Source organism: Mytilus galloprovincialis, chromosome 1 (genome assembly GCF_965363235.1).
Source record: "Mytilus galloprovincialis chromosome 1, xbMytGall1.hap1.1, whole genome shotgun sequence".
In the NCBI taxonomy this organism is placed as follows: domain Eukaryota; kingdom Metazoa; phylum Mollusca; class Bivalvia; order Mytilida; family Mytilidae; genus Mytilus; species Mytilus galloprovincialis.
This window is the reverse complement of record NC_134838.1, coordinates 23,534,565-23,561,145: the sequence shown is the minus strand read 5'-3', so window position 1 is coordinate 23,561,145 and position 26,581 is coordinate 23,534,565. Positions and strand designations below refer to the sequence as shown.

Here is a 26,581-nt window from a genome sequence, read left to right as displayed (position 1 = left end):
ACCAGAAAGGTACACACATTTTATTAAAGTTTTGAAATTGATAAAAATTACAAACAGTAGGACTGCATTCTATATCTGTGTGCTGCCATGATTAATGAGATTGAAAGCATAACAGCTGCTGGGGGAATGATGAATTTTATTATCAAAATCTTTTTGAGAAACTTCATCTTGTGCTTTTGCAGGATGTTCTTTTAATAAATGGTTTGAGCTACCCTACATATTTCTGTCAATTAAGAAAATTTATATAAATAATGTTCAACTTTAGTAAACAGTGTGGTTTACTTTGAATAAAGATTTGTAAAACTTTGTAGTGAGGTAGTTATAAATAGATTTGCCAGTATCTTAATGTCAGAATTCCCATAGAGAACTGAAGCATTATATCAAAAGTATTTTAATCATTTAGGACTGCACCGGGAGTTTGTAACCACTGACCACAGGAATTTAGTCTAGGCTACTGGATATTCAGAGTCATCTATCAAATTTATGCAATTATACTTCTGCTGATAGAACTGAACCCTCAACAAACTTTCAAACCTTTAAATGCATTTACTGCAACTTAAAAAGCCTTATAATGCATGCTTTATAAAAAAATAAGATGTGGAATTATTGCCAATGAGACTCCTATCCGCCAGAGTTCCAAATTAAGTTGATGTAGCGGTATGCAACTATAGGATTATTTACCTATATGCTCGAACTGCATGCATATTGAAGGAACTGATACAAACAATGTTAGTAAATAGGTCTTAGAAAATCCATTTTAGCAAAGTATTATGCTCAAATGTGTTTGGAAAAAATGCATGGTATACCGTAGTACACACTAATTTGGAGATAAGGGTCATAGTTCATCACCATGCTTAACATTCTTAGTAGGAACACTCAATTTAAATAATAAATCTGCAAAAAAATTCAAACTTCAAAAGCACTTTAATCCACCCTACACCCACACCTCTTAATTTTTGCATTTAGAAGACAAACAACCAAGGTAAATTTGATCATTTCAGTGTGCATGTTTGGACAAAAACTGTCAATAAATTTCAGTTTTTTTTATTTTTAAAGATTGTTTCCTAGCAACTTGATGTATAATTTAATACTAAACATCCGAATGCAACATAAAAATTTTGTCAAATATCAGATTTGACAATGTAATATTTTCTTTGTAACAACAATTTTATCTCGTAAAATGTTCTTTTTTTTCCATTTGGTTCACTCAGTTCATTTGATGAAAATGTTTGCACGAAGAAAAACGATAAAATAAAATATGATTATCTTCATTTCCCCCTCTCTGTGAAAAACATATGTACAGTCATGTTTAAGATTTATTTGTATCGCAGGTTTACATCTTTGTAATTAATACAGGTTAACCAAGAAATAATATTTGTGTGTATGAATAATCATTTGCAGCTTTAAAAACATCAAAATAAATGAAGTCCGTGTTTGAAGCATAGGTCCATAATAAATCTTGCAATCAGAATTTATCCAATTTTATGGTAGTATAGTTATAAAGGGGGTGACACACTTTTGGATGTGGGATAGAGGGGATAAACAAAATAGGGATGTTCTATTAAGGGAGTATAAAAAGAGGGATCTATGAATAGAGAGGGGAAAAAATGGAAAAAGAGCCTACAAAATTTACAAAAAAAGAGAGATTTGAAATAAGCACCTCTATGTCACCCCTCAATTATGAACAAAAAGAAATAGGTCCCTGAATACTGCATTTCCAAGAATATAAATGCACATGTGAAAGTCTTGTCTTTTAGATATACATGTACCTATTTAAAAATAAGAAGATGCTATATGATTTTCTTTATACAACTTTCAAAGACCATGTGCCAAGAATGTAAGCATGTTATATTGTGGGCCCTTCAACAATGAGGAAATTGTATAATAATTAAGCTATAAAAGGGCTTGAAAAGATAACAAATGTGAAAAAATTCAAATAGAAAACCAATGGCCTAGTATGTTTTGTATAGTATGTTGAAAGATGTGTTGTAATGTTGTTGTTCATCAAAATATTCTTAATGTTTTTAATGTGCATAGTTTATGTTTAAAAAGTAGACATTTTTGTAATTATTTTGCCTCTGGTCATGTTTTTCTCCATTTTCACTAAAATCTTTTATAACAATCTCTTAGTGCATTATACTAAAAATATCTACAAGTTAAACCCTCTGGTCTATAGTTATCTCATTTAGAAAGAGATTGCTTGTATACATAAATATGCACTACATTTGACTACCACAGAGTTCAGTAATTGGGAAGGGTCTTGCAGTTTCCAAGAAGATTTTGCTGCCTATTTTCAAAAGTGTGTTTTTCCTCCAAACATGACTTGGAAAAGTTATAACCTGACAGTTTCCAATCCAATGCCTCACGAGGCAACTATGAGAGTTTTATTCCTGGATCTTGCCACCAATATCCACCAAAGCCAATGAAACTTCTTTATACAATTTCACTTTGTTTACTAATTACATAACACATCTAACTGTGTCATTCATTTATATCAAAGCACTTTGGGTAATAACTTTTTTACTGCATGCAACCATAGATGTAATACATCTATGATGCAACCAAGCTGGTTAGAATAATGATTTTTTCATTACAGATTGATATAGGTTTAGTTATTAAAACGTGATATGCTGTGTTGTATTAGTGACACCCTACAATGTGAAATAATTACAGGAAATTATATATAGATTGTAGAAGGTGATGATAATCAGTTATTTCATTTAATGACAGTCCTATCAATCATTGTATTACATTAGGTACCAGATTAATACACTGCATACAAATACAGATTACCCTCAACCTGAGGACAACATACACAGGTGAGAACAACATACACAGGTGTTGACAGGTGATTTAGATCACTTCCCTGTTAGGGTGTTATTCCTCTTCTCTAATAAACCTATCCTATGCTGTTGATGCAAGAGTTGAAAACAAAAACAAACAAAAACAGGAAAATACTACTGCTTCATAAGAATACTATTGTTCAGAGATGGATCTAGGATTTTTAAAAGATCCAGAACTAGGCCATGTTAAGGGTTTGACTGACATGTAAAAGGTCTATGTTTCAGTGGCATACAGAGCGGGGTTAGAACCCCCCTTTTTTTGGAAGATCAATGCATTTGAATGTGAAACATATTGTTTGTACCCCCCCCCCTCCCCTTTTCTGCTGGGTTGGGACCCCCCTTTATAAATGGCTGGATCGGCCTGACGTATAGCCCATTTATGATGTTCCACAAGGGGGGAAAGGGGGGGGGGGGGGGGAATTTCCTGTTCAATAAATCAGCCTCCTGTTATATGATTAAAGCAGAGATATGAGAAATTACATCTATAACATAGAAAACCGAGGACATTTTTTGACCACTCACATTTTAAATGGCAAAGAAACAATAACCACACATACTTTGTGGATCATCTCTCTAAAGCCCTAAAGGGAAATAATTTTTTGCTTCTTTTCACTTGTAAAATTAATGATCAATCTTAAGTTTAAAGAATGTGTATGGCGACAGAAAAGTTGACAGTGAAATGGAAAAACTTACATAAGTATTATGTTGTTATAAGAATTACATGAAATAAATAAAGAAATTTAGAATATTTGTGGTTATTTTAATTGTTTTTGCATGATACATAAATGATAAATGGTTTGCAAAAAACTATGCCTTACTATCATGACTATAGTATATACATTAGAACCAACATAGATTTGAAATCCAAATGGCCTTTTTGAATAAAACAATATGTTGGGTCTGAACAACACAAATCAATTAGAAAATATACCCAATGGTCACTACTCAATGACCAGCAGTGTACAAGCATCCACACCATATAGTAAGCTCTTTTCTGCAGTCTATGTACAAACTGTGAGAATAATCCAACAGCGATGACAGAGGCGGATTTAGGGGGGGGGGACCCAGGCCCCCACTTTTGGGAAAAAATTTGGTTGCAGCAATGCTTATATAGGGAATCACTGAAGCGTGAACGTGAACCCCCCCCCCTTAGACAGTCAGTGGGCCCCCACTTATGAAAATTCCTGGATCCGCCACTGGATGACCATACATCTGACACTACACAGACACCTAATTTTCAGTAAACAAATAACAGGCAAAAACAAAAATTTCCTTTCCTTGTCATATAAGGAATTCAAACATATATCTTGTAAGTCAATTTTTATTTCAAGTGAATATTGATTTTTTAATCAGGTTATCTGACTAAAAATCCAGTTAATCAGTTTGAGTTAGTTTGGCAACTGGACAGGCTGATTACAAGAGTTAGACACTTTAGCTGTTTACATGTAATAACAAGAACCCTTTATTTTATTTTATAATTTGTGAACCATAGTTCAAATGTATTTCAAATTTTGATATTTTGTTTCTCATTATAGAATAGAGGTCTAGTTTGTTATTGACAGTTTTGGAACTTGCTGTTCAAGAGTTATACATGTAGTTCCTGATTGATTGGAAAATGGCACATTATGTCTATTCCGTTCAATAATTTCTGGATAATTTGATCGAATTAAATTTTTGAAATATACTGTTTTTGCATTACAAAATGAAGGTCAGGATGATTGTAATATTTTCACTTTTGCTATTCAAGAAATATGACTCTTGATTAATTATGATATAATTTATGTAAAACAAACTGTTTTGATGTCATTTTGACAACATCTTGTCATGTATTGAATTTATATATATCAAAGTTTGTTAAAATGGTCTTTTTGATAGGTAATGTTCAGTGCTTCCATATACAAAATAAGTGGCCACTTTAAACCTTAATTTTAAACAAATAGATTTTATCTAAATTATACCAGTGCAGTGATTTATAAAAGGAGAAGTTGAAATGTTTGTAAAATTGTTTTAACCTAAATGCTAGAATATAATTTGTCTAGCTTATAAGACATTGATATCCAAAATTTTTGATAAACCTACAAATACAAATTTTTGTTGTAGCTTTTAAAAACCTCTATTATTCATATTGACTAAAACCAGCTGAGATTGTAATAATTTGACCTTGAAATGAATATATTCCAGTTCAGTGGATTTTCATTTTAAATGAAGACATGTAAAGTTTATTTTTCTTCCAATATAAAGATTAAAAAAAACATTAAACCTGTTCAAAAACATTTCCATTTAAGCTGAAATCCAAATATGGTAAACAGTTAATCAGCACACACATATAGTCAAACACTTTAGTTATATACTGATGCATTGTCCTGCATTTTTCTGCCTTTGAATATTATAGAGTGCAATAAGGTTTTGAAATATGTCATAGAAAACTCTCTTACATGAAAGTATACAAGGGGAAGAAATAAAAAAAAAAAAAAAAAAAAAAAGAAACAAGCAGCCTAAATAAGCAAGAGTTTCAGCATTTATTGAAATGGAGTAATTACTCCTGTTAACTGTCAAGAAGCCACAAGGTGGATGGTGGATTCAAAAACCATAAGGGGAAGTAAGACAGACATCATAAGAGAAAATGTAAACAGAAAACTGAAGTCCACAAAACAAAACTTAGAAAGGTGAATAGCACAAACCCTCATATTGTTCTTAAAGATTAATTTTGTTTTTACAGGCAGAAAGGATCAGCTCTTATCAATGGGAATACATAGAGTAATAAGACATAGGACCAGTCCACGTACCAGTAACTCATTGTCAAAAGAGGTGAGAAAAACTTATGGTCATTCAATAACATAACACCTTTTCTCAGATCATAATATGTTCAAACTGTCAGATCATTCAGATTGTAATATTCCATGTATAGTCAATGAAAACGGACTGTGACCTTTGATTATGCAAAACGGATAAATTAGATTATTCATAATAATAATTTCACATATCCGTTCCTAATTCGTTTTATATTTAAGTGCAGATAATTTGCCTTGAAAGCATAAGTTACCTTTTATGAAATAGACATTGACATTTAAGTGTTGTGATTTGTTATAGATAGTTGAAACCTGCTCATGAATTTTAAAGAGTTGGAATAATAAACAGATTTAAATAAAATATGAGTTGTGCATATTATTGTCAGAATTGGTTATGTTTTCCAATTTAGGTAGAAATATCCATATAACTTTTAACTAATGTCAGTATGAAAAAAAGGAGATGTGGGATGGTTGCCAATGAGACAAGATAGGTGTTAAGCATTCTTATGTATAGGATGAATGAAAACAATGAGTTGAAGCCTCAGTCAAGGCAAATGTTGTAAACATATTATGTGTTTAAAGGAGGTGAAAATATTAAAAAGTTCTTATTTAGAATTTACATGGCTGTGTAATCTGGTGATTCTTATAGCATTTTATCATTACAATCTTAGACGTAAAAACAAGACTGAAGTATGCACTTAAATTAATATAAAAATTAAAAATGTAATTTTAGTAGTTTCACTTAAAAAGACCCAGAATTCTAATTTAAATTCAAAATCAAGATAATAAAATCAACTCTTGCCCTAAATCTAATATTTGATTTCCATCTGATAAGTGTCATTATGACCATAACAGTCAGTGCCCTCAAAGGCCATGTTATCTTTATTGGTGATAAAACTGGACAGTGGGTATTTACCTTACTGAAAAACAGGCCTCTAATATGACAAGTCTAATCTGTTATGAGATGCTTAACACAGATTATTCAGGGCTTATTATTAAACTGGCCTGTCATAATTCAAGATGGAGGAGAAAAATAATTCACAAAATTAGAATTTCACAAGAATAATTAACAGGAAATAGTTAATCACTGTTTAAATATAGATAGAGCTATATTTTGCATGTATCATTAGCTGGTTGGTTAACTTCTACACCATTACTGTCTCTGGTGGAGAGTTGTCTCATTGGCAATCATTACACATCTTATTTTAATATTAAGATCAATTCAATGTTACTAAAATTCATTAAGTTTTTTTACTGTCCCATAGGCAGTTTAAATATGAGAAGACATTTTTTTGTATTGGAAACCTGAAATGATGAATGGGCTATTATTATTTAGTCATTGTATATTAACCAAACTAGTATGCCCTCACAGTGTTTGTACAATAAGTATTTTGTTTTATGTGTTTTTTACTTTGTGTTGAACTAACTTCAGAAATAGGTTTTCTTTAGAAATATAAACATATATTATGTCCCTGCTTCATAGTTATTAATTTCATGTAAATATTTCCTCATTTCTACCTTTAAAATTTTGAAGCAGCTACTTTCATTTGTATGGTGACATCATATTATATGCATTTGTGTAGTCATCACTTGTCACCACAAAACAACAATATATAAATCACAATTAAACCTAGCTATAAACCAAAAATTTACATAAAGTTTCATACTATCTGGATGTACTTAATTTTATGCTGAATAAGATAAGTCAGTGGATAAATACTATGAATGGATTGCTTCTACTTGTAAGTACAGCAATGATCATGAAATATTAGGATATTGCTGGAAAAGCAATAGTTATTTTATGAATGGAAATGCCGTGAAAAATATAAAAAGGAAGATGTGGTATGATTTCCAATGAGACATCTCTCCTTAAGAGACCAAATGACACAGAAATTAATAACTATTGGTCACTGTACGGCCTTCATCAATGAGCAAAGCCCATCCCGCTAAGTCAGCTATAAAAGGCCTCTAAATGACAAATAAAGTATAGTATTGTCTCAGAGTATAGTGGTAGTAGAAATTACTGTACTTTTTTTGCCAGTGTGAAAAAGTGATAATTTTGGAGAAGCAAACTTAGATCATAAAGTAGATTGAGGTCAGTCTAGTCTATATATTTGCCAAAGAATCAACAATATATAATTCCCACTGTTATATTTTGTAGGAGGTAAATCCCAGGATACTACTGAGTGAAAGAACATGGACATGTTTCTGATCGTATCAACATTAATAATAATGCCTGGAGTTCAGTTATTACCTTAGGAACAACAGTTTGACATATACTTCCTAGGACTCCCACATTAGGAGAGTTTTTACTTCCTAGAAATCCCATAGAGAGCCATTGTAGCTATTCAATTTAATATACAGATCATCATATTGAGTACAGTACAAGTTACAAAATTCAATAAAAAAGCAACTTACCCTTATGTTTTTATATATATAATACGTTTTTCTTATGGAATTTCCAATAATTGATTGATGTAAGACATTTTTGTACACAAATCCTTATACTTTATTTTTGTAATAAATCACAGAAAACTGGCACTAATCCAGTCCTAAAGTAATGAATATATGATCAAACTGTAAAAAGGTATTAATTTACTTCCTAATGGGAAACATGATATTTAAGGTCTAATTAAAAGTACTTACCTTTTTGTAATTATTTCCCACACCTGGGAATTGTTCTTTTAGTTGTTTATTCCTCTAAGAATTATTATCCTGTGTGACTAAAGTATTTTAACACAATATCTGACTAGACTGATATTGACAATTATTTCATGCTCTAGGGGGTTGTGTCAAAGTGTATGTTGTTAAATATCTATCCAGGTAACCTTTTTACAAGTTCTCAATGAGAAAGTTATCTCACAACTGAATAGAAAATTTGAAAAATTATATACACATTTTATTAATTAAATTTTTTAGGAGCAGAAATTTGCGTCAATAGTTGCTGATAGAGCAGAACTATACAATTTATTTCCCCAGGCAATCTAAAAGTTTATTTATCTAGAAACATCAATAGATATTTTGATCTTGACATGATGAAGTTTTATGAGCCTCCTGTTACTCTGCATGATTACATTTTTTAACCTTTTCTCATCTGGAGAAGAGTTCATAAAACGCTACTCATTTCTGCTGTAGTAGCATCTGTTCATTTAAATCACCAATCAAATTAACAAAGTTAATAGAATTTCTACACTTTTGCATTTATTTATTACTTTTTGAGAGATGATCACAATGCCTGGGCAATTCATGGTAATTTATAAAATCAACTTCTTCGCCAGAACTGATGTATAGAACATTCTATTACAATTTGTGTGATGTTTACCAAAATTTATTCAAATTATAGGGTGCAATAATAGATCTGAGTACACTTGTTCATATATCTGAGGTTTTTCAAACCCTTAGCCTCTAGAAACTTTAGGTCACTTTTATTATAAACCAAATATTTTTGAAACAAGTCATATATTTTATAAATGAATATGTAGAGGTATTATGAAAGACCTAAAAAAATGGTCCTGTATTTTGCTAAAATTTCAATACTAAGTATTCTTTAAACAAAGACTGGATAGATATAGTTTGCCTAAATGCAGTTGACATTTATATATATTTGAGTTTTGACCACTTCCACCAATTCTGTAGTATTTTTATTTGAGTGTAAATTTCAATTCTATTTTGAGCTAAATAGGACCCTTTCTCTTAAAATCCATATTGGGTTAGTAAGTTAGTACAACTGTCAGCAAAATCTATTGTATTGCTATTTTTAACATTGAGTCTGTTCTGTATGCATTTTTACTTTTTTTTTAGATATTGATCAGAAATTATAACAATGACAAGTATGTGATATGGTAACACATTTCACAATGGAATGTGGGATTTAAATATGTATATATGTTGTACTTGATTATGGTTATTTTATATATATGTATGCACATATTTATAATCAAAATCATCAATTTTGACTAGAAAGTGTACATTTTTTATAAAACACGTTTTTATGCCCCACCTACGATAGTAGAAGGGCATAATGTTTTTCTGTCTATGCACTTGTTCGTCTATGCACTTGTTCGTCTATCCGCACGTTTGTCTGTCTGTCCTGCTTCAGGTTGAAGTTTTTTTTTATTAAGATAGTTCTTGATAAAGTTGAAGTCCAATCAGCTTGAAACTAATAGTACACATGTTCCCTATATATGATCTTTCTAATTTAATAACAAACTAAAGTTTTGACCCCAAATTCACAGTCGACTGATTTTAGTACTATGGACACATTCATGTTCTTTGATATTCAATCTATTACATCTATTTCAACACTAAAATTACATTGCAAAAAATTATATTTTTATATGTTGAATATGATGCATCATGATGATCATAAACTCAGAAATTTCAGGCCAAAGAGGGAGAGAAAGAATTGAAGTGTTTTGATGATATGACTCCCAAAAAAGTCTGTTAAAGGATTATTTGTTAAGAGTTCTTTCAAAAATTAAAATATCATTAAAGAAACTTTAAATCCAGAGAAAAATAATTTTTCACATTTTCACTTTATTATTATCAACCTAGATGGAAAGCAAGCAGACGGATTAATTTAAAAAGATGATACAACACTTGTCATAACCAAATGTTACGAAAACAATTGTGTTTGGAAAAAAATCTTGAACAAACATAAATTAGGCTGTTAGTTTTCTCATTTGAATTGTTTTACATTGTCATTTATGAGTCTTTTATAGATGACTATGTGGTATGGGCTTTGCTCATTGTTGAAGGCCGTAATGTGACCTATAGTTGTTAATTCCTATGTCATTTTGGTCTCTTGTGAAAAGTTGTCTCATTGGCAATCATACCACAAATTATTTTTTTTATATGTACACTAAACCGTTATAGCTATGAGTAGGATTTGTTTTTTTTTCTGGATTTAAGTATGAGTGTGCAGAGGTAACATACATTATCATATATGAGCTCCTTGCATGTCAAGTTAGAAATCATATAAATGAAACCTTTGGTTTGCATGTCTGAGGATGGGAATATAAATATGTACAATTAATAGGATTTATTTAAATGTATTTTGAAACAAAAAGAAGAAAGGAGACTTTTCTATAAATGTGATTGTACATTGATCCTGAATAGCTTTCTTGTAAACATTGCTTTGTTTGAATAAAATACATTGTAAGTGAAAATAGATGTTCACAATGTTTCTTATTGATCAGGTTAAGATTAGCATGTGTGTTTAATACAATTTTAACAGCAATTGATTGTTTCCATCCTCTTTCTTTTCTTTGAAAATAATTTGATTTGCATAGATTTTGTTTTATGTAATAGAATTATGAGATACAATTTTTAAAATGAATTAATCAAAAGAAATCCTAGCCTCTGTCTGAGACAATGATAAATGTATGTAACAATTGTAGATTTTGAGACTGATAGATTTTCCATTCTTTCACATTTCACAAAATTGTAAATAATATATTAAGAGGATTAATACATTAAGACTGTTTTTTGTCGAGCCTGCAACTTTTGTTGCAGAAAGCTCGACATAGGGATAGTGATCCGGCGGCGGCGGCGGCTACGGCGGCGGCGGCGGCTACGGCGGCGGTGTTAGCTAACTTCTTAAAAGCTTTATATTTTAGAAGGTGGAAGAACTGGATGCTTCATACTTTGTATATAGATGCCTCATGTTACGAAGTTTCCGTCAGTCACATGTCCAATGTCCTTGACCTCATTTTCATGGTTCAGTGACCACTTGAAAAACAAGTTCAAATTTTTGGTAATGTTGAATTCTCTCTTATTATAAGTAATAGGATAACTATATTTGATATGTGCGTACCTTGCAAGGTCCTCATGTCTGTCAGACAGTTTTCACTTGACCTCGACCTCATTTCATGGATCAGTGAACAAGGTTAAGTTTTGGTGGTCAAGTCCATATCTCAGATACTATAAGCAATAGGGCTAATATATTCGGTGTATGGAAGGACTGTAAGGTGTACATGTCCAACTGGCAGGTGTCATCTGACCTTGACCTCATTTTCATGGTTCAGTGGTTATAGTTAGATTTTTGTGTTTTGGTCTGTTATTCTCATACTATATGCAATAGGTCTACTATATTTGTTGTATGGAATGATTGTAAGGTGTACATGTCTAGCGGGCAGATGTCATGTGACCTTGACCTCATTTTCATGGTTCAGTGGTCAAAGTTAAGTTTTTGAGTTTTGGTCTTTTTATCTAATACTATATGCCATAGGTCAACTATATTTGGTGTATGGAAATATTTTATGATCTTTAAGTCAGTCGCGCAGGTTTTATTTGACCGTGACCTCATTTTCACGGTTCATTGCACAGTGTTAAGTTTTTGTGTTTTGGTCTATTTTTCTTAAACAATAAGTAATAGGTCAACTATATATGAAGCATTGTTAGCTGTACATGTCTGCCTGGCATGGTTCATCTGACCTTGACCTCATTTTCAAGGTTCATTGGTCTTTGTTTAGTTATCTTGGTTAATGTTAAGTTTATGGTACAGTTGTTATAAAGCTTAGCTTTATACTTAGGACTATCAACATAATATCAATGATTAGTATAGAAGGCGAGACATTTCAGCGTGTGCACTCTTGTTAGATGATAAAGATGAAAATTTTACCAAGGATTTGGGATAAGTTCTTATAGGATTACCTTTTGTATGACTGTAAATCCAACTCAGACAGTTTCCTGATGATAATTTAATATTCTCTGGAATAGGACCTTAAATAACTTTGCAACATTTCTATTTACCATGGCATGAGGTGCAGGTCAAAGTTTATTTTCATTATTATCAAAATAATGGTTTCAGAGTTATGTCCCTTCAATTGATTCAGACGGGTAACAACAAAGTGAAAATTCTTAATCTTCTTTATAATCTATGTTAAAAAACTTTAATACTAAAAGAGTTTGTGTTTATCATTACTCTTTCTTTTTTGTACTGTAATACTTGCTTCAACTTTTTTGTACTGTAATACTTGCTTCAACTTTTTTGTACTGTAATACATGCTTCAACTTTTTTGTACTGTAATACATGCTTCAACTTTTTTGTACTGTAATACTTGCTTCAACTTTTTTGTACTGTAATACTTGCTTCAACTTTTTTGTACTGTAATACATGCTTCAACTTTTTTGTACTGTAATACATGCTTCAACTTTTTTGTACTGTAATACTTGCTTCAACTTTTTTGTACTGTAATACTTGCTTCAACTTTTTTGCAATCCTCCTAGTGTTGTGTTTGGAGGCTAATCCTGCTTACCTCTTTGTAAGGAAAAGATTCTGACAACCAATTCTATTAGTCATTAGGACAAACAAAACCCAACCATGTTATAAAACATTTTTTTAAAGGTAGCCTTTGAATTATCCTTAAATGCTCATTAAGGGACCCCCTACCCTGTTATTTCATGACTTCTCTATTATAATAGCTTTTAGGTATTACATAGTGACAGATTTTGACAGATTTTTTTCAACAATCAATTTTATAACTAAAACAATTTTAGTACTCGTATTGTGTGTTAGGGTGCCCTTTAACCCTTTCCTCAATAATGACGCTTTTTGACGCCACCCCCTTTACTCCATAATGACGCCTTTTGACGCCTGTGTAGTGCTTCAGTTGAAACGTCTTACCAAGGAAAAATCTTTATCAGAACTTATAAAATTTGTATCTAATATAAAAATGATATTCAAGAGAATATTTGACTGGAATTTCATTGATGAAATATTCCTTTTTGCAATGCATTGATACTTTAAACCTGATGATTTTTTTTAATTGAAAAAATCCTATGCGAATCAGGTATGTGTAAAAAAAATGTCAATGGAGGAAAGGGTTAATGTACTCATGGCTTATCCCTATAGTAAACAATAGTTCCACAAGGTTGTCTCAGGTAATGCAACTATATATCATGCTCTACTAAAATGAGTCACCATGGAAAACCTGTCATTTCACAGATTTGACAAAGTGTTTTGCATTCAGTCATTATCTTTTGTAAAATGTTTTACCTGTAATTTGTCTCGGTCAAAAGCTAATTTGCAGTGATGAATGTTTTATTCTTTCCCTTTGTTAGCAGTCAAATGTCAAAAGGTCATTTATCTTTTCTGTACAACTTTTACTAATGCTTCGTTAAATATGATGGGAACAATAACTGGTTGGTTGTTCAACCCCATAGAATTAACTCATTTATCTTTTTTTTCTACTGATATATAGTTTAAATCAAATGTTATATTGATCTCTTGGGTATTAAATTGTTTCTTAACTTTGCCAAGATTTGTTATAAATGACTTGGATAGTTATTTAAGAGTGCATATATGTTACAAATGAAAGTGATATCACTATAAGCACATCCCACATACAATAATCACAGTGATGAAGTACAATTTTTCTTAGCACAGATCACGTAAATGCCATTGCAAATTGTGGCATACTCAAGTAAAACATAATTATTGAGATTAGTTGAAATGTTGCAAACAAATTATGTTATAAAATTGAAAAAGGCAATTTCCTGATTTATGCAAAACCTATATCAACACAATTTTAAAGCATAATGTATTTTATGGAGTGGAGTGTTGGAGTGGAGTATTGGAGTGGAGTGTTGGAGTGAGATTTTGGAGTGAAATTTTTGGAGTGAGATTTTGGAGTAATTTTTTTTTGGTGAAATTTTAGAGTATATAGTATATTATTAGTAGAATGTCAGGGGTTAAATGTTTTGTTTAATTTTGAACAAGTATTCATTAAAAATAAATAAAGAAAAATTACAGTGCTAAATATTGATTAAAATTTTGATCACAGATAATCATGCATAATTATTTGGTCATGTTCATTTAAAAATATGAAATATGCTCCCCTCATTAACTCACCTTGTGGGAGTGTCATTTGACTTGTGGTGACAAAGTGCATATTGAATTGCACAGAATTTCGAAGTCCTAATGGGCAAAAATCTGGGAAAACTCATTGAACCGGAATATCATAATAATGCTCATATCTTTGTGCAAAGAATAAAATTCGTAATAACTAGTATCTCAATTGTTTTTAAAACAATTGAAAGGTCTTTCCTGTAAAAGTGATGTTTTCGTAATGTTCTTTGTACGACCTTTCGTTTGATATACGACAAGCATACCTTCTGAAACTTTTCGCTTTTTACACTTAATGACCTCATCCGCCTACATTTTTGAGATCCGAAGTATGATATATGTAAAACAGGGTAGATGAGCTTTCATTTGATATGCGACAACGCCATGTTCTAAAAAGTTTGATTTTTGCACTTAATAACCCCATCCAACCAATTTTTGGAGGTTGGGAATTTGATATTTCAAATGTACACATCATGATCTTTCATTTATTATTTTCTGTTAACGAATTTTCATTTATTATTTTCTGTTAACGAATTTAATTTTTTTTTAAATAGTTTTTTATATTTTTCTTGCATAATTTCTGTTATCTGTATATTCATTTTCTTTTTTTCTTTTATAAAGTAAAAATTTTCAATATCACATATTTTTAAATTTTTTCTATATTGGTACAACCCGCAAATGATTTACATAATATATTATTACCTGAAACCTGTGATAACCCAGTTCACACGCTAAGAAATACTGCAACATTATAGTAAAATCTGCTGAAACTATATTCTTGTGTGTCAATTGATTCTAATGAATTGATAACTGTTTCTTCTAAGTTATCAATGTTCATAGTTGTGTACATCGACGTTACATCATAGGCAATAAGGATGCATTCTTTTGTGACCTTGTGTGACTCTATTTTATTAATGAAGTCTTTTGTTTTGTATCTTGAATGTAAAAGTTATGCCTCTTCAATAATGGTTTTAAGATTAGACCCAGTAATCTTTCAATGCGTCTTGTGGGAGAGTTACACTTATTGATGATTGGTCGGTAAGGAATGTTTATGTTTCCAACTATTTGACCAGTTCAGAATGCCTCATTAATTATTTCTAGATTAATTTTATGAATTTTTGGAAGAAGGTACATGTGTCCGTGTTTTGATTCATTATTATTCCTCAAGAAATTATAAGTTTGTGAATCTATTTCTTTTTTCCTATATAGATTTTCAACAATATCTTTTATAGATTTGACAACAAGGTTCATTTATTTTCAACTTTTATTATATGCGGTTCCTTCAACCAACATACGTAATGAATCTCAAGACTTATATATTTTATTGAGACCATAATTATTATATGCCTTATAACTACAACTAAATACTATTTAGTATATAGTTTTGTAAATATTGAAATTTGACCAATCTCTCTTGTTAATATGTATCCACATATTGGAGATTTATCATATATATATATGATATGATATTACTATTGATGTATCTATACCAGTGCCTGTATTAAAAATTACCATATTACCTATGTTTTATATTTATATTTATAGCTCAGCCTGCTACGAAGGTTTAACCACACACCCCAGGTGTAACAATATTTTCTCAATGTAAATCCAGGAAATAACAGTTCATCTTTTATTATTGTGTTCTATTGATACCAAAATGATAGCTGGGTAATACCAATTAATAACTTATTTTTTCATAAATCCAAATTTCATCTAAATTAAATTCAGAAAATACTTTCATCATTGTTGAAAACATTTAAACATTCTTTTTTATTTAAACAGAAGCTCAAGTCAATTAATTTGTAAATCATTTAAAAAACTAAAAACAACAGTGCAAAAACAATAAATATGATACTTTTAAACATGATAATGTGAAGATTTTTTGTTCATTTTACAAAATAATATAATATAATTAAGAATGGAAATGGGGACTAAACCTAATACACGAGCATGTAAAATTCTCCTAATGAGGATGCTGCCAGATTCTTAAGAGATTGGGAAATCACAATGCTAAATAATTATATAACTCTTAGTTATGCATCAGTAGATCAGGAGAATTTGAAATTGTTTATAAAGGACTGTTGATATGAGGTCGTTCACATTATTATTCGAAACATTATTATTCGAATACTTCACTGCATGCATTTTTTTATTTCTATTTCAGTATAGTTTGTTTTTAAATTATTCACTACAAAATTTTTCATCAAATTTCACTCCAAAATCTCACTCCAAAAATTTCACTCCAAAATCTCACTCCAAAAGTTCACTCCAACACTCCACTCCAATACTCCACTCCATACAATACATTATGCCTTCAATTTTCAATGTTCATTTAAAATTGTTCACACCATTAATGAAATGGGACCATGCAACTGCTTCTATTGTTTACGTTTTACCTGCAATGGCATGGATTCAAAAGTAATTGACACCTAGCATACTCCTTTTTTATAAGTTCTTAACTAATTCAAAGTCCATTCCTGTATAAGAGGATTGTGTTTGTAGTGCATAAGGTGAATCGGGAGACTTATGTTGACTGAATGAGGGTTGAGGTTTGAAGAGATGCAATTATTTGTTAACTTAAGTTCACTTTTCTCTGACCTTTATTGAAAATCTTTGGTATTCAACATATAGGCAACTGTGTATGGGATAGTTATAAATGAATTATCTGACCTTTTGAATCTTGTTCATCAACACCTACCTAAACATTGGATTGGTTTATGTCAAGTAGTCTATAAAGACATTAAAGCCAGGATTAATTAATTTAGAGATGATTTATGCACAAGTTTGTTTAAAATTGGCCCGATGGTGATTAAAGACCAGATACACATACTTTTGAATAGGTAAGGTAAGTATCCGAGGAATGCTGGCCATTGTATATAGACCTATAATAAGTTTACCATGTGGACATAATTTGTTTACAAAATGATATGGATTATATGTAGATTTTAAAATGTACAAGTGCTTAGTATAAACTTATGAGAGGGTTGTTATAATTATTGGACAGATTTTTACATTTTTCTGTTAAACGCAACAATGCAAAAAATATCGTATTTTGCAAATTATACTTTTCTTTCATTTTCATCTTTAAACTTATGTAATAGGTGCATGCCTCTCATACACCTTACATCTTATAGTATATCAAAATTATCATATTTTAAGGATTATACTTAGTTTACATTTCACGTTATTTAGGAAGTTCATGCCCCTCATCCACCTTACATCTGATAATATAACACTTATTATGTAAATCTGAGGATAATGTCTTGTTACAGCTGATTTAGATGAAGTGAAGTATCATCTTATGAAGGCTACGAAAAAAACAAACACCTTAATGAAAACCTATTAAAAGGTGTTAAACGTACTGAACAATGGCAAAGTAATACCTTCAGATTGACAATAGTGTCTTACCTGGCCTTGATTGTCTGGTAATATCCTCACCGATGTGAGAAAGGGGAGGTGTCTTTTGGTGGTTCAATCAATAACCTAACATTAATCTCAGTCAAGTCTGTCCAACATACAATCATCTTTTCCATAAGTTACTTTTAATAGAATTACATGACTCCACAGGTATATTGATTCATACAATTTATATCTTTACTGTATTTTCTTTTTAATTATATAAGGCGGATAAAATTAGTGGATTTCAAAAACTTTCGACTTGAAATATTCTCAAGGTCGACTGACTGAAAGAATGTAAGGTAGCTTTCCACCATTGGTAGATATATGGTTAAATCCTTGGTTTGGAGACCTTCATTTTTTAAAATCATTTATGGAAAAAATGAGGCTTTACGTGTAAATGCAGGGCTCTTGAAAGGGGAATATTTCTCGAGAGAGTAATATATAGAGAGAGATACCCGCCACTGGCACATGATGGATTTACTCCAAATCAATTAGCTGGTTTATGGGTCTATTTTGATACTATGCAATCTAAAATCAAAGATGGCTGTGGTATCTAGAAAAGTTCGATATAGATCGACCTGTATTGGAAACACTTGCAAAAGACTCCTTGCTATAGTAAGGAGGATGCAAAAATAGATCTGAAGCACACATATTGAAGACCCACTGGTTGCCTTTGGCTGTTTCCGATCTTTAGTCGGGCAAGTTGTAGTCTCTTTGACACATTCCCCAGTTCCATTCTTAATTTTATCTCATACACACCAACATATTACTATGTCAATGGAAGATTAGTAGTTTTCCATTATTTAGAAATGAATGGGGTTTTTCAGTGATTTGACCATATGTCATGATTGAAAAGTATAATAAATGCAGGGTTTCCAATTTCATTTAAAGACATCTTGGTGTAACTTATGATTACTAGTATATGTTTTTTTTTAATGATTTTACTGTCGCAATGATTTCGAACTGTGTGTCAAAAGTCATAATACGTATTAAGTGTCAGTCTGACATTCACGGATCTTTAACATCTATATGTTATAGACAATTTCAAATCAATTAGTCTGGTATCTTTTTCACTTTCAATTTGTCAGTTCAACACCTACACCCAATCACATGTCAGTATTTAATTTCCCACTTAAAATAATGCAAATTTCGCACATTATCATTGATAAAATCTTAAATTAATACTTGATTATGCTACAGTCTTGAAAGCAAGAAGTTTGAATTGTTGTAGAGCATAAGATCAATCTTTGGTATACCCTTTCTCTTTAATCTATGCCCAAGTGTTATTTCATTATATTGTAAGACATTAATGTAACTGTCGTTATATTTAAGAAAAGATGAGTTATATTCCAATGTCATATCATAAAGCAGTCTATTCATAAAACATATTGTTGGTGTGAATATAATTATCACGAGCGTGCTGGTATCTGTAATTATTATTACATGTAATTACAAAAAAAATCCATAAACAATTTCTGCAAAGGTACCAATTATACAGGTCTTTAAATATTTTAAAAGGAACTAAATTATAGACTTGCTTATTTATAAAAGCTTTGCACAGGTTCAAATCATCTACAGGTCTATAACTGACAATCGTTTTGTTATTGTAGTCACATGTGACATGATTATAAGACAAAGATCTACTCCGGTCATATCTGTAGGAATCACTGAACCTTGTGTATATCTGTGTAACATAACTAACTTCAAAAAAAAGATAATTCGAAGATTATAGCCAGATCTCATATAGCAATCATCATTACAGACCTGGCTTCTTATCAACTGACAGTACATTGAACGATCTGACATTGGTAGATTAAAGAAGGTATTTTAATGGCAGTGATTTTAGCTCCTGATGTCAGATAAAACATATCCTGTGGCTTTGTTTTTGCTTCCTAGTAATTAGGAAAAGCTACCTAATTTCTCAAGTGTTAATTCAACCTAGAATATTTTGACCTATATATTTTATAGTTTATAACGGCGTAGTTTTTGTTGGAAGAAAATGTATTAACTGTCAACAGTCAAACTAATGTTGATTTAGCATAACATAGGGTAGTACTATTTGGCAGCATTTCCCTGAATATTTTAACGCTCTCTATCTTTTAGAATTAGATCGTATGGTGTCGTTTGTTTGTCATTGATTGCTAACTCCCTTGGCCGTGTTTGACTGTTATTTCGGTCATCTTCGGGTTATTTTTGTTATAAATGTCGGATTTCCACGCATGCTGGCCTTCATCCCCATCAAAGAGAGGTTAGTTGTAAAAAATCACATATATGACGAAACAAAATTCAAACTTTACTATATTGTTTCATGTGTTTTGGATGGAATGTATATCATTAAAACAGATTGTATACGTCGATTTTTAAGATTTTTAACGATCAATGCTTTTGAATGGGAGACATATGGTTGGAACCCCTCCCCCTTTTCCCTGGGTTGGAACTCCCATTTAAAAAAATGACTGGATCCGCCCCAAAATTTTGTGAAACACAGAAATAAACAATTAGACACAGCAGCAATTCCAAAAGTAACAAACATTAAGATGAGTAGTTTGAATAGCGAGTAGGTACTTTGTACTTTGCATACCGTACAGCAAGTTCAAAATCTATAGACGCGTGTACAATATGCATATATTTTGCACATTCTTGTGTATGTTTTCCATTCTGAAACAACATCTACGACAAAACATTTTATTATACTTACTGATCCATTGCCAGTTTTCACGATCCCTATAGGTACATTCTGTTCTGTGTCTTGCTCTACCGCAACATTTGAAGGTGTTTCAATAGACTCTATTGTTTCTTGTGGTTTACTTGGATTCACATCACTATTGTCAGCTAAAGAAGTAGAAGGGCTCTCTGTAGTGTTGTTTACCTCTTCAATGTTTGCAGCTACTTCCTGAGGTATTGACTGAGTTTGGATGTTATTTTCAGCAAGTTTTGTACTATCGTCCATATCATCATGTTGTAAATTATCCTGCGAAAATTCCATAGAATTGGACTCTGACGTCTCAGTTTTGAGGTTGCTGTCAGATTCCATTGACTGAGAGGGTGAAACACCATCCATAACTGTGGGCTCACAATTTATCACTTGTTTCTCGAAATTTTTCTCAGCTTTATTATCATCCACATTGTCTGATAGAAACTTTTCTGTCTCTGGAGAATTCATTTCTTCGATTTTCTCCTTTTCTTCGGCCATGGCTTTCCTAGCAAATACTCTACTCCTAGAAAAAATGTACATATAAACTTCTTTATGTCAAATCAGTTAATTCTGTGAAGCATGTTTGCCTAAAACACTTGATTGTCTTTTTTCAGAATTAATGAAGTACATGTACTTCGTATATGTTCGAATATTCCTAATCCAGTTCTCTTTATCTGCTTTAAATTACTTCAGTAAACAAAAAGACACAACTATTTAGCCACCATCTTTTGTTATGTGATCAATGGTAAGATTGTCACACTCCATATAATCTATTATTTTGTCCAAAAGAAAGAAATGTCACTCGGATGATACTTCAATAGTAATTTAACAATACGGGTACATATAGTATCATGTCAAAGTTACATTAGTGTATCATCTATGTGCAACTTTGACAAAAGATCCGAATAGTTCTTGTTAATATAATAAGAGAATGACATGCGTGGAGCGTAATAGTGGCAAATATCATGACAAAATTCTATTTAACAGATCAATTCTGTAATTGTGTGCATCAAACAAAGGGAATGGATTTCAGCTCATTTTACGTTTTCAATGTTTACATTGTTTCCATTTTAAAATTTAGCTGATGATTATATTAAATTTGCATATTATTGATGCCTTAAGCATTTTGTTGATACAAGTTGCATAATCAGAATTGTGACAAAAAAATGAGTGAAAGAAGGTCGATTGGCGCTGTGCACTAATGATCTGAATGTCTGAAAGCATCGATTACGTGACTGTCGTCTGCCTCTAGGAACTGTGGAGTTTTATTATTATTCCTTTCAGTTCCATATTTCCTTAAATTTAACTTCAGATATATTTGCATTTAATTAATTGATTACTGAAATATTGATGATTTGATAACGATGACATAAACCGTAATCTAATGGGACCTTGATATTTACAGTTATATCGATCCTATCGATTCCAGAGGCAGGCACCCTTGTATTTGTGATAACTGACTTCGAAAAGGATCTGATTGTGGGAACGAAAAGAGAATATGTTCGCAGGAATATTTCTTTGATACAGAGATGCATTCTCATAAAATACACACATACCTTGGTATCTTCATTCCAATTTAAATTGTTGGTTGAATTCATTGCCATCTTACCACTAACTACAGAGCCTTTATCAATTAAACTATCAAAAAAGGTGTGTTTAAAATCTAGTTTTGACATTGGAAAATTCGTTTTAAAGTGTTATATTTCGGTATGGAATCAATAGCTCTCCTCGTGCAATATTGCAATAGTTTCTATACTCTCTGTCATTTAAAGCAACCAGCAAACTTTGTTTCTTCTAATAGACATGTGCACCTACATTAATCTTGTTTTAAAATTCGGTTCCTTTTATGGTGTATAGTTAGTTATATGATTGGAATATAATAAACATACATTGTCCCTATCCACACTTTAAGCATATATGTATTGAATATCCAGAATAACTGACCTTTGATATTTTCTGTAATAGAATGTGTTTTAGGAAACCACAGACCTGACAACCTATTCCGTTTATAAATCGGAAATTGATGTTTACACACATTACCGTACTACAAAATGGTAGACAAATATAATTGCACACTTCCCTCATTTTCAGATACACTCTGACCATAGATGGATGGGTTAATACATCTATGCTCTGACTTTGCAAGCTGTGAGGTTATAGTATTTTTACATGTAACTCTATGTCTCGCCAACAAAGAAACATTACCCATGAATTGTCTAACCAATGATTTAGTCTCGTACTCAAATTTTTGATTTTCTAAAACACTTTTCTGGGCTATATATTGAGAGAGATGATAGCACTGATTAGAGCTATGAACACAACGACAGGTTGTTATAAGTGTACAATACCGAAGCGACAATACTACACGGGAAAAGAATACTAGTAATTCATAAAAATAATGAAATTCTTTGTCCATGTAAAAAGTAAGTAAATTTTGGGCAATGATACCAATCAATGAATAAAACGATGTGTAGGTTGTAATTCTTCATGTGTGATATAAAGTTAAACCCTATACAACAATCTGTATATTACCCTAACAAGTTTATTAATAAATATAGCCATGTCAAGGAAGTCACAGTGTTACTTCACAACATAATTTACATTTTGTATTTATACAACATAAGACTTAACAGTATACGAAGTAAACACGAGAAAAGTACGAAAAAAGTAAGCTCAAGAAAGGAAAATTTACTATAAGGATAATCATCTTATCTGCATGGTCTTTGCTCTATAGTTTCATGTTCAACAATCAATAGGATAAGCATTAGCCTTGTATGTTACAACATATAAACATATAGAGGAATAATATATGACAGAGTTTTGCATATTAACAGTATTGGTTGAAATTTCTAGAAGTAATATCAAACAGCATTAGTAGACAGATAATTGCATTAAAACTAGTACAAGAAGGTCATACATGATGAAAGCAACCTGACAGTGCTTTTCCCCCAACTGTTCAGCTTTAAAGTTATAAGTGGAATAAAATATCCGAAAATCGGGAGTTAGTTGTTTTGCACATGATAAAAAGCTTATTGAAAATTGAAATACACCATCAAAAGGATCAGAATAAATGTGACCTCAATTGCTCACTCAATCAATAAAACAGATATAAAATGCTGCACTTATCTCGTTGTCTGTATGTATTATAAAACAGTTACGATAACACATGTTACGCAATGTATCATGTTTGACAGTTGTTAAGTTAATTATAGAGATACAAAACATTTCGTTTCGTTTCCAAAACAAACAAACAAAACATCAACAATGAGATGTTTTGTACGCCGTTACCAAAGTAACAATGATAAAAACAAAAAGATGAACAATGTACCTTCTTATTTTAACATTTTAGGTGACATGAAATATAATGATATTGAATAGTCATTACATTGACTATCAAAAAGATATGAACCACGGTAAAAAATCAATCACGTTTATGTACAATAGACCAAATATCCCACGGGAGAGTGCAACTTTCTGTAAAATTCTCTAGAAATGTGCCCAAAAATTCAGAGTACAATTTTGTCTAGTAGAAAGAACATGTTTTTCTTCAGCAATATTTGTAAATTACATTGTCTGTATGTATTGTGCTGCGAGGACGCCTTTAAAACTTGATGAAAAGCATATAAACACATCTAGCGCATTTAAGCAGCTTTATAAAAATATAATTACGTGTATTCTATACCCAAAAACTTAATAAATTATGATAAGAAATTTTAACTTCAAGACTACAATTGCAGTTTAACGTGACAACAACAAAATTTCACTATTGAAAGTTGTATATGTAAGTCTTTAAAATATGGCATTTGTCTCCAATGCTACCATGCATACCACATCTCCATATTATATTTTACTGATATCATGTCATAAATTATAAGAGTTTTCCCTCGGGTATCAGAGAGTGTACTTATTGTTAACTTGCCTCGCAGAAAACATTACCAGGTGCAAAAGTTAATTCATTGATAAAATGAAAACATACACACATTAGTTCATACACATTTGCAGATGGAACAGATTTTCTGGTAAATTTTCTTATCTTTTATATTCAACTACAGTACCAGGAATATTTGGTAATATGATCACACATTTCACTCGTATACTTACAAGAAAGTTAATACGAACACATAATATTCCTTAATCTTTATGCGATGTAGACCTATAACTGGAATTATACATTTATTCAGTTTACAATTGAATGTTATTTTTTTAAACAATTTTTGCCATAATTATATGACAAATATAATTATTTGACATGAGAACTATAATTAGTGCGCCACTCACCTCAGTTCATCCGCCTGCTAGTCAAATGTCTGATAGTAGGGATGTTCAATCATCAACACATATCACATTTCATAAATCGCTTTGCTTCCGTTTTGTTGCATAATTTAGGTGCACTGTTGATTGCCAAATTTAAATGTTTACTTTTACTTAATAAAAATTAAATTAAACTCTTCGATTTCAGTTCCAGAAAAAAAACTTTGAAGATAGATAAAACTTTCTTTTAAAAAAGTTTTGTATTGTTAAGATGTCGAGATGGTGTATTTTCAGAATAAGCTGTTATCATCAACAATACTGTGCACCATTGTGTTATCAGATATTTTGAAATAGAATTGACATAGAACGTGGAAATTCAACATCCACGGATTCTCTGTTAGCGACAAAATGTATCCCTACCAATATTTATCAAAATGTCCGTATTCAAACTAATACCATGAAAGCTCAAGAATTTGACATTTTCGTATACAAGTTTGGCAGCAAAAATTTGCCTTGTTTAGTAAATATCATGTACCGGTATGTATTAGTACAGCTCTGACCTCAGTGACTTATTTTCAAATTGTGTTTTGTCACTGATATTTAATGAGACCAGGGCTGGACTACAGTATGTATCAGCTCTTCTAGACGAACCCAATAACAAATAATGCAATAGTTTCTCACCACAGACTTTGTAAACACGCAGAATTGGATTTTTGTCAGTAATCATGTTTTGTAATAGACTATGTAACTTTTTCCAGATGTGAAAGACTTAAATCCAATTTAGATACGTTTTTTTTTCTCGTGTAGAATTTTGAGTGCATGTTCACTTATTATTTTGTTTAGATTAATTGATTGTTGTCTGAATCAAGACTGCCACTGTATGGAGAAAGAGGGATTCAACATTTGCCTTATAAAAGGCCAGTCATGGACCTCTCAAAGAGTATTGCAAGGGTTCTCAGTTAACAGACATCGGATTTAAATCGGTAATTCTGAACGGATATCGCTGTGTATGTCTTTATACTCTATGCGTTGTTTAAATATACTTTTTTCACTTTTTTGGTCTTTTGGGAAATGTTGTTTGTGCCGTATTTAGACCCTTCTACAACGAAATTTGTTTTGTTTAAATATACTTTTTCACTTTTTTGGTCTTTTGGAAAATGTTGTTTGTGCTGTATTTAGACCCTTCTACAACGAAATTTGTTTTGCATGCACACGTATAAAAATTGCAGTTTTTATCCAACGCAATCATAGGTTTGAACGTAGTTTTCAATTTAGACTTGTATATATATATATATATATATATATATATATGACTTGTATATATATATATATATATATGGTCTTTTGGAAAATGTTGTTTGTGCTGTATTTAGACCCTTCTACAACGAAATTTGTTTTACATGCACACGTATAAAAATTGCGGTTTTTATCCAACGCAGTCATAGGTTTGAACGTAGTTTTCAATTTAGACTCGTTTATATTTTTTCGTTTGGGCTTGTATCATATTTTCCCCCCGGTTTATGTGATCCGTTCATCCTATATTGACTCTTAAAATTCAATAGTCTATCTAAAAATGAGGGTACATTTTATATGGCCTTCCAAATACCGTTTCGATCCCTAACATCACTGAAGAGACGTTTATTGTCGAAATCCGGATCTGGTGTACAAAAAAATATTAACACCTTATGTTTGTGGCATAACATCGTGGCCACTGGTTATTTGTTTTCTGTTTAGTATTAAATTTATATTAAGATCT

At 31.2% G+C, this 26,581-nt stretch overlaps 1 protein-coding gene and 1 long non-coding RNA gene across 10 annotated transcripts in view; one reads left to right on the top strand and one right to left on the bottom strand.

The window, feature by feature from the left end:
• Positions 1-8,061, top strand: part of LOC143070160 (uncharacterized) — a 43,713-nt gene extending 35,652 nt beyond the window's left edge. For both annotated transcript variants that reach the window (XR_012976522.1, XR_012976523.1), the window contains exons 5-6: positions 5,563-5,651; positions 7,794-8,061. This is a non-coding gene — a long non-coding RNA (uncharacterized LOC143070160). The remainder of the gene's footprint in view (positions 1-5,562; positions 5,652-7,793) is intronic.
• LOC143070043 (uncharacterized) overlaps positions 1-24,882 on the bottom strand; it is a 76,775-nt gene extending 51,893 nt beyond the window's left edge. For 3 of the 8 annotated variants that reach the window (XM_076244704.1, XM_076244705.1, XM_076244706.1), the window contains exon 1: positions 20,578-21,094. In XM_076244704.1, coding sequence (XP_076100819.1) covers positions 20,578-21,072 — 495 coding nt within the window. In that variant the 5' untranslated portion in view covers positions 21,073-21,094. Of the gene's footprint in view, positions 1-8,278; positions 8,432-17,888; positions 17,915-20,577; positions 21,098-24,852 lie in introns of those variants that run through there. The other 5 variants (XM_076244702.1, XM_076244703.1, XM_076244707.1 and 2 more) reach the window with 5 other exon arrangements.
• Positions 24,883-26,581: the final 1,699 nt, after the last annotated feature.